Raw genomic sequence first — 16,883 nt, forward strand, 5'->3', positions numbered from 1 at the left:
TTTTTTTTTTTTTTTTTTTTTTTTTTTTTTTTTTTTTTTTTTTTTTTTAAGCCCTTACCTTCCATCTTAGAATCAAGACTGTGACTGGTTCCAAGGCAGAAGAGCTGTAAAAGCTGGGCAATGGAGGTTTAATGGCTTGCCCAGGGTCACACAGCTAGGAAGTGTCCAAGATCAATTTTGAACCCAGGACCTCCCATCTTGAAGCCTGGCTCTAAATCACGGAAGTCACCTAGCTGCCCCCCAGAGGCTTATCATTCTTAAATGTATGGTATTCACTGGAGAGATTTTTTTATACCTTGTATAAAGGGACCACTTGGTGTAGCCGTAATTTTACAATTAGTTTATTCTCTCTTTACTGGTCCCTTTTTCTGTAATTTGTTGTTGTTCAGTCACTTCACTCAAGTCTTATTATTCATGGCTCCTTTTGAGGGTTTCTTTGGCAAAGGTACTGGAGCAGTTTGCCATTTTCTTCTCCAGCTCATTTTACAAATGAGGAAACCAAGGCAAAGAGGATTAAGTGACTTGCCCTGGATCTTCCTGCCAGTAAGTGTCAGAGGCCAGATTTGAATTCAGGAAGATGACTCTTCCTGACTCCAAGTCTGACACTCTATTCTCTGAGCCACCTCACCATCTGTGATTAGGTCTGTAAAATACAGACTTCCTCACTTATAGATCAAAAGCTGAGATGTGAATGCGAGTCTTTTAATTTCCAGTCTCGTGATCCCTAATTAGCAGAATATAAAATTTAAAAACCCGAGTAGAGAGTTCATAGGAGCAGAGATTTAGAACTGGAAGGGTTTTTAGAGGTCATTGAATCAAATCCTCTCATTTTGTAGAGGAGGAAATCAAGGGATCACACGGGTAGTTAGTGTCAGAGATGGGAGGAAACACAAAGGTGTAGTCACTGGGCCACAGTCTCCCAGGTAGTAAATGGGATTCTACTCCAGGATTACTGACTCTGAATCTAGTGCTCTTTTTACTACACTATAGCGCTTGGCATGTAGAAAGTACTTAATAAATATTTTTCAAATGCCAAAGAAGAAGAAAAATTTCAAAAAGATTGAGTTGCCTAAATCCATACAGCCCATTTGTGGTCAAAGTAGGATTAGAATTCAAGTTCCTGGACACCCAGTCCAGTATTTTCCCCACTGCTTCCATGAACATCTAAGGGTGCTTTTGAGAGTCCATAGAGCAACTGTGACCTGAAAGAATGAGAACTCTGTAGGCACAAATTCTCTATTTGCCCCATTTGTATACACAGAAACATTTCTGCACATCTCTAAAACACTGGGAAAGCCTACATTCTCGGAGAATAAAAACTGGACCTAAGATCTTCCTGAAAGCCCAGAGAACAGGAGAGAAAAATAGAGCCAATCCATTTTAGGAAAAGATTCTATCAAGAAAGTATGTAGTTTTTTGTTTTTGTTTTGGATATAATACTGAACTTATAAAGAATGTGTACCTACCCCCTTCCCAAACGACTTTATGTCTATTGCTTGCCACTCAGAACACTCTTCTCCACTAAGCCATGTTATAAATAATGTTATAAACAATAAATAATAGACTAGTCCATATAAATCAGCATAAGATAGGTGAAAGAATATAGAATCTGGAGTCTGAGGACCCGAGTTCAAATCCTACATCTGATACTTGCTTTATCTATGACCTATCTCTATGATCCATAGTATAGCTAAAATATATTCATCTATCTCCCATTATCAGTATTTCTATTAGGTTCCATCATATATTTACAATAACTGACAAGAAGTGGTATAAAGGATGGGATCTTTGTATTTAGCGTATACTAATATGTATACATGTTGTTTTCCCTGATAGAAAACAAGTTCCAGGAGGGCAGGATCTGCTTTGTTTTGGAGGTATCGCTATCACTCAACTAATCAATTGTTATGATTAAAATTATTTTGAGAGACTGATTTATGGCCATTGATTTATTGATTAGGCTAGCATTATAACCAATAAATAAGTCACTGGCCCTCTCCCATGACCATAGACCCTGTAAATCTGGCAGGTAGATATCTAAATACACTTAGGGCAGTGATTACCGAAGTGGGTGCCACCGCCCCCTGGTGGGTGCTTCAGCGATTCCAGAGGAGAAGTGATGGCCACAGGTGCATTTGGGAGCAGTGAATAACTGTAAGGGGGCGGTGATAGTATGTGACAGGGGGCTAAGTAATATTTTTTCTGGAAAGGGGGTGGTAGGCCAAAAAAGTTTGGGAAATACTGACTTAGGGCATCCCTAGACATCTCTAATTGGTAAATAGCTAATTAGGAGGTGATCCACCAAACTTTCAACCTCTTCCCAAACTATAGCTTATTGTCTCTCCTTTCCCTCAGGCAAATTCTGTTAAAAGGGAATATATTCCTTGGAATTCAAAAGGACAAAGAAAATGCAAAAAGCAGTAGACTGGATGGAATTCCCTGGTTCAACCCAGACACAGAAAAACACAGAAATTCCAAATGATCCTTATATAGTGTGTAAATGGATCATTGTTTAGACTCTAGCCACCAGAAATAATGTCACCCCACCCAACTTAGAATTAAGTGGGGAGGGGGGAGGTCTGTTACCCACACATGATAGTAAGTAACAAATCAAAAACAGTGTTGAGGCTGCCATTTGTCCACTTGAAATTGGAGGTGGATGCAGGAAGTGACGAAGATGCTATCTTTTAAATATGATGGTAACTTCCTGTGGAGGCAGTTGGTGCTTTGAACTTGTTTTGGAAGGATCTCTGGTGAGACCTCAGACTGCTTCCCTTTGAATTGTCTCTTGGGTAAGTTAGGCTGACTCTCTTTCTCTTCCCTTGGTGTTTCTGGAGGCTCCAGCCTCAAGGAAGCCTCTCTTCTTAGAGGAGGCCTTGTGGCTAGAAGCCTTGTTTAATTAACCTCTGTGCTCCTCTGCTGGGGCCTCTAAATTCCTACCTGGTTTGGCCTCTGGTCTGGGACAGAGTTTCTCTCAACTTCCCTATCTTCAGCTTTCCTAATTGTAAGTAAATCACCATAAAAGTCATCCTGATTTGGGTCTGTTTTATTTTGAAATCAAGTTAATTGATTTCTGGCAACCATACCTTAAATATCTATTTTCCCCTCTTACAATAGAAATGTATAAATGGAGATTTTGAACCTTTGGACTTTATCCCCTAGAAGTCCCTTAGTATTTCCCAAAATTCCCTCTAATCTCTCCTGTGCCTCCATGCTTTTGTGGTCATGTTATTGTTTTATAAATTCTGTAGCTCCTCCCTCTTCTCTCTCTTCTTTGGTGAGCAGGCTGGGTGGTTTAGTTAGCTTTTTACTTTAGTTATTATTAATAAACTTTAAAAAATATAATACTTGTTCTTGTATATTAATTTTCATCTTCACAGAAATTAATATAGCATGTGAAATTCTCACACAATCAATTTATTAAATGCCTGCTACATACCACTGTGCTAAGTGTTGAGGAGACAAGGAGACAAAAGATAGTGCCTGCCCTCAAGGAGCTTGCAATCTAATGGGAGAGACAAGGGGCAATAAGTATGTATGAAGAAACTGTAGACAGGATAAATGGGAATAATTAACAGAAGGAAGGCACTGGAATTAAGAGGGGTTGGGGAAGACTTCCTGTAGGAGACAGGATTTTAGTTGGGAGTTAAAGAAAGCCAGAGAGGTCATTAGTTAGGACAGAGTAGGAAAAGCATTCCAGGCATGGGGGACCGACAGAGATAATGTCAGGAACTGAGAAGTGTCTTGGAATAGGAAAGAGCCCAGTGTCACCAGATTGTGGAGTATATGTTGGGAGAAAGGTGTAAGAAGACAGTAAAGGTAGGAGGGGCCTAGGTTAGGGGAGGAAAGGCCAAAGAGACCATTTTGTAATTGTTCCTGGAGGCAACAGGGAGCCACTGGAATTTACTGGGTAGGATAGTAACATGGTAGGACTTGTACTTTAGGAAAATCACTTAAGTGGCTGAATGAATGATGGGTTGGAGTGAGGAGACTTGAGGCAGCAGACCCAGCAGCAGGCTATTACAATTGTCCAGGGGAAAGGTGATGAACAAATGCTTCTTAATGGATTGATCCAAGAAATATACAAACAGAAGAGGAGCTGAGATGGTAACGTAGCAAGGAGGGATGATGATGGATCCACAATCTGGACTGGTACTCACCAAATGTCAAAAGCCACAAAGGGAAACCTCTAGCACATTGCTTGGGTTCATCTTCTAGAAAAGGTCTGGGAGATGGCATGATCCAGGATAAAAGGGTGTGGAAGAGTGGCAGTATACACTGATGGAGGAAATGCTCTTATCCATGAGATAATGGACACATAAGAGCATGGCTAAATTTTCTTTTTCATGGTGTGTCCTCCAGGTTCCTTCACCTATCCATGTTCATACAGGTGTTCGGAGCTCTAGATGTTTAATCAGTGAGAGACTTTACCGCATCTGTTGTGCTATGCTGATTAAGGCAGGGAAGTGAACTATTTTTTGGAAAGATTTTCAACTTTCACCTCAAATAATTTTGACTTGGAAGGGGCCTGTGGTGACCATTCTAAACAGAAATATAATTAATACCCCCTTCTCCAGTCAATCCACTTAATACAGTTTTGCTGCCATGCCCTACATACTGCATAGATAATTTGTGTCGGTATCATCACAAAAGAAAGGAAGAACAATAAGGGATGACTGACCTGGGTCCATTCAGCCATCCTTCCTTGCTTCTCTGGACCCCTATTGTGCCTTAAATGTCTTCTTGACTTGGAAGAACCTTCTGCACTTGTGGCCCCCTCCTACATTTGGCAATTCCTCCCAGAATCCTTAATATGAAGCCTCAGGTCAGCTGTCCTTTGCCCATCTCCCAACCTGGCTTCTTCCTCTCAGGAATTCACCACCAAGTCTCTTGCACGGATGCTCTGCTACAGCCTGCTCCCATCCCATTTCCCTTCCTTTTACATGTTGCTTTCCCTAAATAAAATGTAAGCTCCTTGAAGGCAGGATGCCTTTCTTCTTCTTTATGTACTCCTAGCACTCAGCACAGTACCCGACTCATAATAAACAGTTAATAGATACTTGTTGACTTGACTTGAAGTAACCAACATCAGTGGAATGAGAATATTGTTTGAAACCTTGTGATATCAATTGATTTTGATGCCATAGCTTCCTCATGACTTGCTTCCCATTTTACCCATTCGTTCAAAATAAAAAAAGGGTAATGTATTATAGGAGGAGACCCATAAGGATAGGGCGGCTAGAGGGCACAGGGATAGCAATAGACTTAGACTCAGAAAGACCAGTTCAAATCTGACCTCAGATACTTACTAGCTGTGTGACCCTGGGCAAGTCACTTTACTTTTGCCTTTATAAAACTGAAGAAGGAAATGACAAATTACTCTACTATCTCTGCCAAGAAAACCTCATGGACAGTTGGTCCATTAAAGAAGGGACAGGAACTTCAACCTTTCTGAGTTTGAGGCCAGTTCTTTAGCCATCCTTCCATCACTGCCTCATGGGGGACATCTTGCCACCAAAAGGATAGAGGCTAATATTGCATATTAGAAACATTTCTTTGTCACAAATGAACTAGTATATCTTAAGCATTACTTGAAGGACAAGGTTCTTTTCCTAAGGCAGAAAAGGCATTTTCTCTCTCCCCTATTTTTTTTCCCCTCAGAAGAACAGCTTAAAATAGAATGAGGACATTTCATTTAATGCAGGAAGTTTGTGCCTGGAAGGTGGTGTTCAAAATGAATTTTGGTAGATCTGATATTTTAAAATGAAGTAGAATGGGGCCAAGCACATCTTAACATTCAGTATTTGCTGGTGAATTGAAAGATAGAGATGCTGATTCTTTTTATAGAGAGAAAAGGAAAAATAATCATGGATTTAGAATCGGAAGGGACCTTGGAGGTCATGTCTAATCCTCTTAATTTTACAATTAAGTAAACTGAGGCATGGAGAGGTTAAGGGACTTGCTTAGGGTCACCTAAGAATAAGGATCTGAGGAAATATTTCAATACAAGTCTTCTGAAGTTCAAATCCAAAACCATTTTACCTCATTTTGCTCATAAATTTGTCCTTTTAATATGTGTATGTGCACATATGTATATATACACAAAGTATTCTCAAAGTGTGTGTGTGTGGGGACAAGTACAAATAAATAAACATTTTAATGTGTTAGAAAAAGAACTGGGATATAGAGATGAGTGCTGGATGTAGAAGGCCAGAAAGAAGCACAGGCAAGTAGGACAGCTTTGAAAACTACAAGTTGAACTTATTGTGCACTTAAGAAAGAAAAACAAGCAATACATAATAGGGATGTTCAGTTTCATGTACAACCCTATTTTTTTCTGTTTTATACTTCATGTGGAAATGCTCATTTTAGTTGACATTTGAAATTTGGGGGAAAGAGAGGCAGAGATGGATACAGAGGGAGACAGACAGACAGAGAGAAAAGGAGAAAAAAGGAGAGAAGAGAAAAGGAGAAAGTGAGTCAGAGAAATAAAGACAGAGAGAGAACTGAACTTGGAGCCCTGAATTCAAATCCCATCTCTGATATTTACTAGTTGTATGACCCTGGGCAAGTCACTGAAATTTGACTCAGTTTCCTCAGCTGTAAAATGAGGATGATAATCTCTCTAGTTACCTCCCTCACTTCATTGTGAGGCTCAAATGAGACACTGTGCTTTGCAATGTTTAGTCTTATCTAAAGTCAGTTTTTATTGGCTCTTTTTATACTGAATATTGTTTATTCAAAGATCATTTCACAGATACTGGAGTGGTTTGTCATTTCCTTCTTCAGGATGAGGAAGAAAAATGGGAGTTTGAAGAGGCTGCTGAAAGAATTCAGCAATACTTAGAATTTTAAAGGAAACATATAGGAAAGATGTGAGTGAGAGTGGGCAATAAGAGATGAGCATGACCACAGCATGTTTTGATAAGAAATGGCTGGGATTTTGCTAAAGCTCAGAAAGTAATGAGGAAAGTGACTACCATAAAGGCATGTTTTAAAGCAATATTGGGGGAAAACACATTAAAAAAAGGGTACCAAAGAAAGGAGATGAACGCTGGTCAGGGTGGAAGGCGTAACGCTATTTGCAATTATTTTGTACTTTATAGATACTAATATGTGTATGTGGGGTCATAAGTGCAGAGCCAAATAGGGCCTCAGAGACTGTGTAGTTCAAATCCTTCATTTAGAATTAAGGGAACTAGGATCCAGTATTTTGCATAAGGTCCTATAGGTACAGATCTATAGTACCAAGAGGTGGGATTTGAACCCAAACCTTTTGATTTCCACTTTCTTCAATACCAACAATGTCTTTCCTTGAGAAAACATAAGGAACTTGAGAGCAGCGACTGTTTTGTTTTTGCAATCTTAGCACAATGCCTGGCACATAGCAATCACCTGGTAAATGTTTATTTTATTATTTAACTGATTTCTTCATTAATGGGGTTACCAAACCGGTCAGGGAAATGCCAAACAAATCATTTTTGTAGATTTTGGCAAAGTGTTTCACAGCTCAAGCTACTATTCTGACTCGCTGAAAGCCAATGAGGAAAATTTGTTGTTGTTGTTTTTGCTTTTAGAGAAACTCCTCCTGAATTTGACACACACAAAATCATTTGCAGCGTAGTACTATTTCCAACGTTGGACAAGTTTCTATACCCATGCACGAATCTTAATGCTATTCTCTCGCTGCTGTGTAGATCTAGCCGTAGTCACCAGAAGAAACGTCTGCTGGAACTGGGTGTTCAAAAGAAAGATCGGGGCAAAGGCCCAATGGCTTCTCTTCCTTGGGAATCAGAATAGCCCTCAGTGTGACTTCAAAAAATCTGTAACCCATCCCAAAGGAGAAATATGGAAAACAACTGGAAGCATTTCCTCACCAACACAAAGAAGAGTCTAGGAAACATATGGGTTACAAATGGTTGGATGTGGTCATTGTATTTATTCATAATAGGTTTTTAATAATGCCTTAATAATGGAAAATAACACATACATACATGGAGTATATTTTTCCCTGAAGTTTTGCTTGGGCTTGGAGAAAACTGTCCAACTTTTCCTAATCTCTTTGGTCCTCAGAATCGGGGAAAGAAATCTCAACTCGAGGGTCTTCTAGATGAAGGCCCTGGTGATACTGTCCTCCTTCCGGTCAGACTGGGAACGCGGAAGGACAAACACCAAGTCTTTGGCACATCCATATCCAGGTGAAGTCTTGCACAGCGCGTTAATGAAAAGTGATCATCTTGGACTCCGTAGCCTCATTCTGCTTATAATAAACTCCGTCCCCTTAGGACAGCCATGGAACCTGGCGTGGCCCCAAGGACCCAGGGACCCAAAGGTCAGGATATGGGCAAGGATATAAATAAAAATAAGACACTATACAATATACATGACCCACATCACTGGTTCTGTTCTTCAGCATGCCACCCTTCACCAGTCACTGATCTCACACTGGCCAGTGGGGGAACTCTGGTGATTTGCTCATATTTTTAGGTTCTATTGGCAAAACCATCTGACTACATTCATTTTTTTTTTTTTTGGCATCTCTGTAATGTGGCAGCTCCATCAACTTCCATTTCTATTTGCAGGGAAATCAAGGCACCACGTGCAGAAGCAATGTAGTGAGTGATTAACGATAGAAAAAGAACGGGGTCTACTCTCTTGAAAAAAGAAAAGCAGACGTTCACAATGTTAGGATAAACGCTAGATCATTTCGTTTAATCAAAATGATTTTTTGTCCATCTCAAGTTTTCCTTCCATTCTTCCATTTTGGGGTCTATGTTCTCTATTCTAATCCTAAACATCATTGAAAAACATACGACGTTAGCACCAGTACAGTTGCTTTTCACAGAGAGCGTTGTGAAACTGAACACGGACTTGACATGATTAAAAGTTGGTATAATCTGTGATACGAGTCTGTTACTGCTTTATGTACGAGCTGCTATATTTTCCTAGAAACCATTCCATTAAAATGCCAAAAAAGAAAAAAACAAACAACTTTATGTGATTCATGTAGCACCTTAAGAGGGGTGTGGTTTTGCTTTTTAAAAAAAATTACAATTAAAAAAAGTAACATTACAACGTACATATCGAAAGTAAACAATAATGTACCGTGATAATAATAAAGGAGCACTTTGTCACAGAACTACATATGATGTAGAGTACGTAAAATGCAGTAGTTTGACTGCAAAGGACACAACGAGAACAAAAGCAGCCGCAATAGAAACATTTTACGTACAAAAATATTAAATCGCAATAAATAATTTTAAACATAAATATTAAACTTTACATCATTAGGATATTCCACATATATATATATGTTTATGTACACACACATACACACACACACACACACGCTCTCACACACACAAGTCTTCATGCACACACACAAACAAATTTAAGGTGGAGGTATTGCATTATGATCCTTCATCCATCCCATAATGATTTCCTTTTTAAAGCACCTGTAAGAAACAAAATAGAGATTCTTTACAATGTAGGCAAATGGTTTGCAAACTTTAAAGTCTTATAATGATGATGATGGATGATGGTAATAATGAATGGATATATTTTTACATCATTTTAAGGTGTGAAAACCATTTAAAATATTATCTCATTTGATTCTCATGACCATCCTGGGAGTTAAGTGCTATTCTTCTTTTTATTTTACAGATGTGGAAACTGAGGCAAACAGAGGTTAAGGGATTTGCCCAAGGTCACATAGCTTAACAGGTGATGATGAGGAGAAAGTAAAAATGATGATGATGATGATAAATATTAGGTAACAGTATTCTTTCAAGCATTTATCCTTTCCTGAATCTTATATATATATATATCTATCTATAATCTATATTTATATCTATACACATACACACACACAACCTGGGTTTTTACTGATGAATAAACAGTTAGATATTTAAAAATACAGATAGCTAGGTAATATATATATAGTGGACAGAGTGCCAGGTCTGGAGTGAGGAAGATTAATTTTCCAGAGTTCAAATCTGGTCTCAGAAAATGACTAGCTATGTGATCCTGGGCAAGTCTCTTAATCCTGTTTACCTCAGTTTCCTCATCTGTCAAATGAGCTGGAGAAGGAAATGGGAAACCACTCCAGTATCTGAGCCAAGAAAACATTAAATGGAATCACAAAGAGTCAGACACAAGTGAAAAGTGGCTGAAATATATTTAAAATAGATAGATACACAGATGGATGGATGGATGGATAAACAGACAGATATGGATAGAGAGATAGATAGAAAGACAGAATGGTAGGTAGGTAGACAGATACATGGATAGGTAGGTAGATAAATAGACATATAGATAGTAGGTAGGTAGTACTCTCCATTACTGGGTTTCTCCTCCTCCTCCGAATTAACTGCCAAATAGGCACCAATCTCTACTTTTAGAACTTGCTTACTCTGGCGCAGTGAGGGTTATTCAGCACCTAGGGGAGCTGGGACATGATCTTAGAAACCATCCAGTCCGAGTTGTCCTTGAGCAAGAATTTCCTCATTCCGCTTTGGCTTAAGAATTTCCCTGTGGAGACAGTCTACTCCAATTCCAAACAGCTCTTGTTGTTAGGGCACTTTTCTTTATATTGAACCTTCATCTACCTGTCTGAGACTTTCACTGATGGTACCCACTTTTGACTTCTGGGGCAAGGGAGACCGGTCTATTCTCTCGGTCCCATCTGACAGCCGGCCTCAGATATCTGAAGTCAGCTCTTCTGTAAGACTTCTCTACACCCATACTTCTTTGAACTGATTTCCCCACACTGTCTTTGGCTTTTTTGTATCCCCAGCACTTGGCATAGTGCCTGGTACATAGGTGGCACCTAATAAATATTTACTGAATAGAATTGAATTGAATGATCCCAGGTGTGGAAAAGAAGCTATTTTAGCCTAGGAGAACCCAGTGAGGAGGAAGTGGGGAGTAAGAAGAGACAGGGACCAAAAGGAAAAAAAAAACAACAACAAATAAACAAAAAAGCCTTACTGCCATTGGCTTAGGAGTAGCACGTTCATGTCCTTCCAAAAGATATCTGCCTCTTATTGTCCCCCCCACCTGCTGGAATCATTCATCCTTTATCCCCAAAGATAGACCCCATAGAAACCTACCATTGTTAGAGCACTCGCACCTCCAGGCCAGTTCCAGAGGATGGTGTGCATTTCCCACAGTATCCACCACATTTCCCTGTGACTTTGGTGCCATCCTGAAAGGAGAAGCATCATGTTAGGCAGCCACTGGTGGTAATGTTTGCTCAGGTGCATGGATAGACATGCCCAGAGACGATCCCTGTTTCCTCTTTCTTTCTTTCTTTCTTTCTTTCTTTCTTTCTTTCTTTCTTTCTTTCTTTCTTTCTTTCTTTCTTTCTTTCTTTCTTTCTTTCTTTTGAGCCTGAAACTTTAAGAAACCTGCTAAAACGAGAAATCAAACACCCATTATATCGGCAACTTTAGTAGTCCAAACCCCATCTGCAATCAAATGGAAGTTAAAAAGACATTTTGTTAATCAATCAACCAATCCCATTATTTCAATATTATTGAAATAATGAAATGTGCTACCCCTGACCCAGAGGGCAGATGAAGAAACACACATTTATGTGTGTATATGTATGTACATGCACACATACATGTGTATACACACATACATATTTCATACAGAATTGTGGTTCGTCATTACATTGATCAGTTACTAAATCTTTCAAAGGTGATCATTTTTACAATATTGCTATTGTTGTATAACTACTCCCCTGGTTCTACTTACTTCACTTTGCATCAGTTCATACTAGCTTTTCTATAATTCTATAATAAAATATATATGTATATATAACATACATATGCCAATCTTCTTGGGTTTCCCTGAGATAAGCCCCTTGGTCACTTCTTACAGCACAATGACATTCCACCACATTCAGATCCCATAACTTGTTGAGTCATTCCCTAATCGATGGGCATCCTCTCAATTTCCAAGCTTTTGCCACTGCAAAAAGAGCAGCTCTAAAGTCTTTTTTTTTCCTTTTTTTTTTTTTTTAAACCCTTAACTTCTGTGTATAGGTTCCTAGGTGGAAGAGTGGTAAGGGTGGGCAATGGGGGTCAAGTGACTTGCCCAGGGTCACACAGCTGGGAAATGTCTGAGGCTGGATTTGAACCTAGGACCTCCTGTCTCTAGGCTTAGCTCTCAATCCACTGAGCTACCTAGCTGCCCCCAATTCTTTTTTTTTAAAATACGGATCCTTTCTCTTTTTTCTTTAATCATTTTATTTTTTTTTCTTATTTTCTTTTTAAAACCCTTAACTTCTGTGAATTGGCTCCTAGGTGGANCCCTTAACTTCTGTGAATTGGCTCCTTGGTGGAAGAGTGGTAAGGGTGGGCAATGGGGGTCAAGTGACTTGCCCAGGGTCACACAGCTGGGAAGTGTCTGAGGCCAGATTTGAACCTAGGACCTCCCGTCTCTAGGCCTGGCTCTCAATCCACTGAGCTACCCAGCTGCCCCCTCTTCGATCATTTTAGTGGAGCTACGTAGTACCAGCACGACTGAGTCAAAGGGTTATACAGTTTTATAGCTTGTTGGTAATTAAGATTTTCTTTTTCTTTTTCTTTTTTTTTTTCAATTAAGGGAAGAGAGAAAGAGAGAGAATAAATATTTGGTCACTGAAAGAAGTTAAAAAAAAAACAAAAAAACGGAAAGGGTCATTTTTGTAAGGGTATAGAAGAAACCACAACAGCTAAGAGATGGACGGGACCTTGGAGGAGGTCTAGATGAACTCAGATCTAAATTAAAAATTCCCCCTGCAACCTAGCCAACAAATAGGCATCCAGCCTGTTGGAAAACCTTCAATAACAGGGACCCCAAGGCCTCTCAAAGCAGCTCAGTCCTTTTGTTGGGTCCTATAATTATTAGAATTCTGGTCCTTAAATTAAGCCTCATTCTCCTTCTTCAGACACAGAAGGAATTCCATTCTCTCCAAGGGTGTGTGTGTGTGTGTGTGTGTGTGTGTGTGTGTGTGTACATGCACATGTGTGATTCAAGTTCAATTCCAACCTTCTCCAAGGCGCTTTCCCTGTCGAACACACTTTAATCAGTCAGTAACCCTTACCACTTAGCACTTAATTATACCTCCATAATCACAGAATTGCAATAATTACTCTTGATTCTAAAGGTCCGTGGTGGCACTTAGGCTGCCATTAGTTCAAAGTCTAGTTCTATTTCTGTTAAGCAGCGCTCCCTTCCCCCCTGCTTCTCACTGTCTTTTATCCCATTTTACTATTGTATATTTACTTAAATGTGTGCGAGTTGTGTCCTCCAATAGAATGTAAGCTCCTTAATGGCAGGCATTTTCTATCCCCCAGAATCCAGAATGTTGTTTCTGCTCTAAATAACTTCGATGTCACTCAGATTTGTTTGTTTTGGGGATGTTCAGCTTAGCTTTGCTAATTTTGGACTCTATGAATTTGGAATTTGGACAAGAGACCGGTTTCAAGTTTACCTTTGTACTAATTATGGAAGGGAGAAAAGACTCAATAAACAAATGGAGAGCATAAACAAAATTAGGGGGAGATCCGCACTTTGGAGGGAGAGAAAAAAATATAGTGTTCTAACAGTGTCATTTCTCTCTCCATTAGGCCCATAACCTGTTTTCAAAAGCTGATGAGCAGAAGGCGTCCTGCTCACCTGTCCATCTGTCCAGGAAGAAGAGAAGAATCCGTACCAGGCAGCCTCATGTTTGATAAGCCCAAAGAGCTTAGCTCTTCAGGCAAGAATTTATTATTTCACAAAAACTGTGGGGAAAACTGGAAAGCTGTCTGACCCAAACTAGGTATTCACCAACATCTCCCACCGTATACCAAGACAAGTTCCAAATGGGTATGTGACTTAGACACAAAGGCTGACATCATTAAAAAATCTCATGAGCAATGAAGAAATTGCCTGGCATATCTAAGGATGGGGGAAGAGGTCATGATTAAACAAGATAGAAAAAGAATAAAAGAAGATAAAATGGACAATTTTGATTACATAAAATCAAAAGTTTTTGTGTAAATAAAATCAAATTAGCTAAAATTGGGGAGCAGCAAGTAGATGGATTAAAAAAATTGGTATGGTAAGTTTTTTTCTGATAAAGTTCTTATTTTTAAGCTATATAAGGGAATAGATTTAGATTTATAAGAATAGGGGAAGCTAGGTGGCTCAATAGATTGAGAGCCAGGCCTAGAGATGGGAGATCCTGGGTTCAAAAGTTGTCTTGGGTACCAGCAGCAATGCAATGACCCAGGACAATTCTGAGGGAGTTATGGTAAAGATGCTACCCACATTCAGAGGAAGGACTGCAGGAGAGGAAACATATAAGAAAAACAACTACTTGAACACATGGGTTGGGGTGGACATGATTGGGGGTGTAGACTTGAAACTACCACCCCAATGCAACTATCAACAATTTGGAAATAGGTCTTGATCGATGACATATGTTAAAACCAGTGGAAATGTGCGTCGGCATGGTTGGGGGAGTGAGTGGGGTGAAGGGGAAAGTAGGAGCATGAATCATGTAACCATGTTAAAAATGAATATTAATAAATGTTTAAATTTAAAAAAAATAAACTTAAAGATCAGAGGATGCACATCTACAACCCAGAGATGACATAAAAAAAAAAAAAAGTGGTCTTGGACATTTCCTAGCTGTGTGACCCTGGGCAAGTCACTTAACTATGTTGCCTAGCCCTTACCGTTTTTCTGTCATGGAACCAATAGATAGCACTGATTCTAAGACAGAAGGTTTTAGGGTAGAAAAAAAATTTGTAAGAACAAAAGGCATTCCCTAATTGGGAAATGGTCAAAGAATATATAACAATTTCCAAAAGGCAAAAATCTAAGCAATCAATGGCTATATTTTTAAAAAGCTCTAAATCAGTAATAATTAGAGAAATGCAAAATTTAAAAACTCTGAAATACTACCTCATACTCATTAGATTGACTAATTTGACAAAAAAGTTAAATGGTTTATACTCTTTGACTCAGTGATACCATTAGTAAGTCTATATTGCAAAGAAATCAAAGAAAAAGGATTCATATATATAAATATAAAATTTATAATAGTTCTTTTTGCAGTGGCAAAGAATTAGAAATTGAAAGTGTGTCATTCATTGGGAAAGATTTAACAAGTTATGGCATATGACTGTGATAGAATACTACTGTGCGGTAAGAAAAGAATTAGAAGAATTCCTTCCCTATTTCACTTAAAAAAAGCATAAGGAGGCATCAAGGTAGAAGTCCTCGTCAGGGATTTTTAAATGTAATCTTTTTTTTTTTCCATTCCAAGATCTGAGTCTTCCCTCAACTCTTTCTACCTTCCTGAAAACTGCAAAAGGCAGAGAAAGCAATATTTGTTATAGAATTGGGCTAAAAGATTTGGGCCAAAAAATAGGATCCAAGACAACTCAGTGAGTGTAACAAATACCCTGGTCCTTGGCATTCTCAACTTGAAAATGAGAGGTTGGACCAGATGGTCTCTGGGGTCCTGAGCTTGTAATCTAAAACCCTCTGACAGTATGGGGCTGGGAGCTGAGATTAAGGTTCTGAAAGACCCAGGGCATCTAGGTGACTCAGTAGATAGAGAACCAGGTTTAGATAGGAAATCCTGGGTTCAAATCCTGGGATACTTCTTAGCTGTATGACCTTGGGCAAGTCTCTTTTTTATTTTATTTTTTAAACCTTTACCTTAGAATCAATCCTGTGTATTCTTCTAAGAAGCGCAGTAAGGGATAGGCAATAGGGGTGCCCAAACAAGTCACTCAACCCCCATCACCTAGCCCATACTGCTTTTCTGCCTAGAGCAGAAATTAAGGGTTTAAAAAAAAAAGATCTGGAAGACCTGGGTTCAAAGACCACCATTGAAAGTTCTCTAGTATATGGCTTTGTGAGTTACTTACACACTCTCTGCCTCAATTTCTTCATCTGTAAAATGGCCACACTAATAGCTGTAGTACTAATAGCTGTGAGGCTTCAATGAGAGGATGAAGGAAGCAAAATGCAATTATTAAGTGCCTACTATATGTCATATACCACATGGGAGAAGGTAATAAATCGTTTTGCCCAGTTAAAAGCATTTGGCCATGGGGGCAGCTGGGTAGCTTAGTGGATTGAGAGCCAGGCCTGGAGACGGGAAGTCCTAGGTTCAAATCCGGTCTCAGACACTTCCCAGCTGTGTGACCCTGGGCAAGTCACTTGACCCCCATTGTCTACCCTTACCACTCTTCCACCTATAAGTCAATACACAGAAGTTAAGGGTTTAAAATTAAAAAAAAAAAAAAAAAAAAAAAAGCATTTGGCCAGCTTTAGCTATTCTGTATTCTGCATCCTTGGAAAACCTAACCTGTCAGGATCCAAGCACCAACCAGTCTGGCACCCCATTTCTGTGCCTTTCCCCCTATTTTCCCAATGTTCACAAAAGCAGAATTCTATCCTGCTAATTACCAGCATGTCTGGGTTGTGGGCCATTTCCTGCTTTTAGCTTCATGGTTAAGCAGCTCCCCCTAATTACCCAGGGCTGTTCACATCTCATTGAAGAATTTACCACAGGGGAAGCTTGATTAGGGGATGGGGGTGGGGGTGGGACCACCAGTCAGTGCTTCACACTTGATTTAATTATCAAATTCTCTTCTCAACCTTCTGCAAAATGGTTTAAAAGGTGATGTGGAAAGGGGGAAAAGCCTCAATACATTATGCTATGGGGGGTTGGGAGAGAGAGAGAGAAAGAGAGAGAGGAGAGAGGAGGGAGGAGAGAGAGAGAGAGAGAGATGAGAGAGAGAGAGAGAGAGACAGAGACAGAGAGAGAGAGAGAGAGAGAGAGACAGAGACAGAGAGAGAGAGAGAGAGAGAGAGAGAGTGCTTTGCTT

The 16,883-nt window shown here is 39.4% G+C and overlaps 1 protein-coding gene across 1 annotated transcript in view; it reads right to left on the reverse strand.

Annotated features, from left to right (window-relative positions):
* Positions 1 to 9,344: 9,344 nt before the first annotated feature.
* ADAMTS9 (ADAM metallopeptidase with thrombospondin type 1 motif 9) overlaps positions 9,345 to 16,883 on the reverse strand; it is a 223,766-nt gene continuing 216,227 nt past the window's right edge. The window contains exons 33-34 of the mRNA XM_044675724.1: positions 11,112 to 11,210; positions 9,345 to 9,455 (exon numbers count right to left, since the gene is read on the reverse strand). Of these exons, the coding sequence (XP_044531659.1) occupies positions 11,117 to 11,210 (94 nt within the window). The 3' untranslated portion in view covers positions 9,345 to 9,455; positions 11,112 to 11,116. The remainder of the gene's footprint in view (positions 9,456 to 11,111; positions 11,211 to 16,883) is intronic.

This window comes from Gracilinanus agilis, chromosome 1 (genome assembly GCF_016433145.1).
Source record: "Gracilinanus agilis isolate LMUSP501 chromosome 1, AgileGrace, whole genome shotgun sequence".
NCBI lineage: Eukaryota > Metazoa > Chordata > Mammalia > Didelphimorphia > Didelphidae > Gracilinanus > Gracilinanus agilis.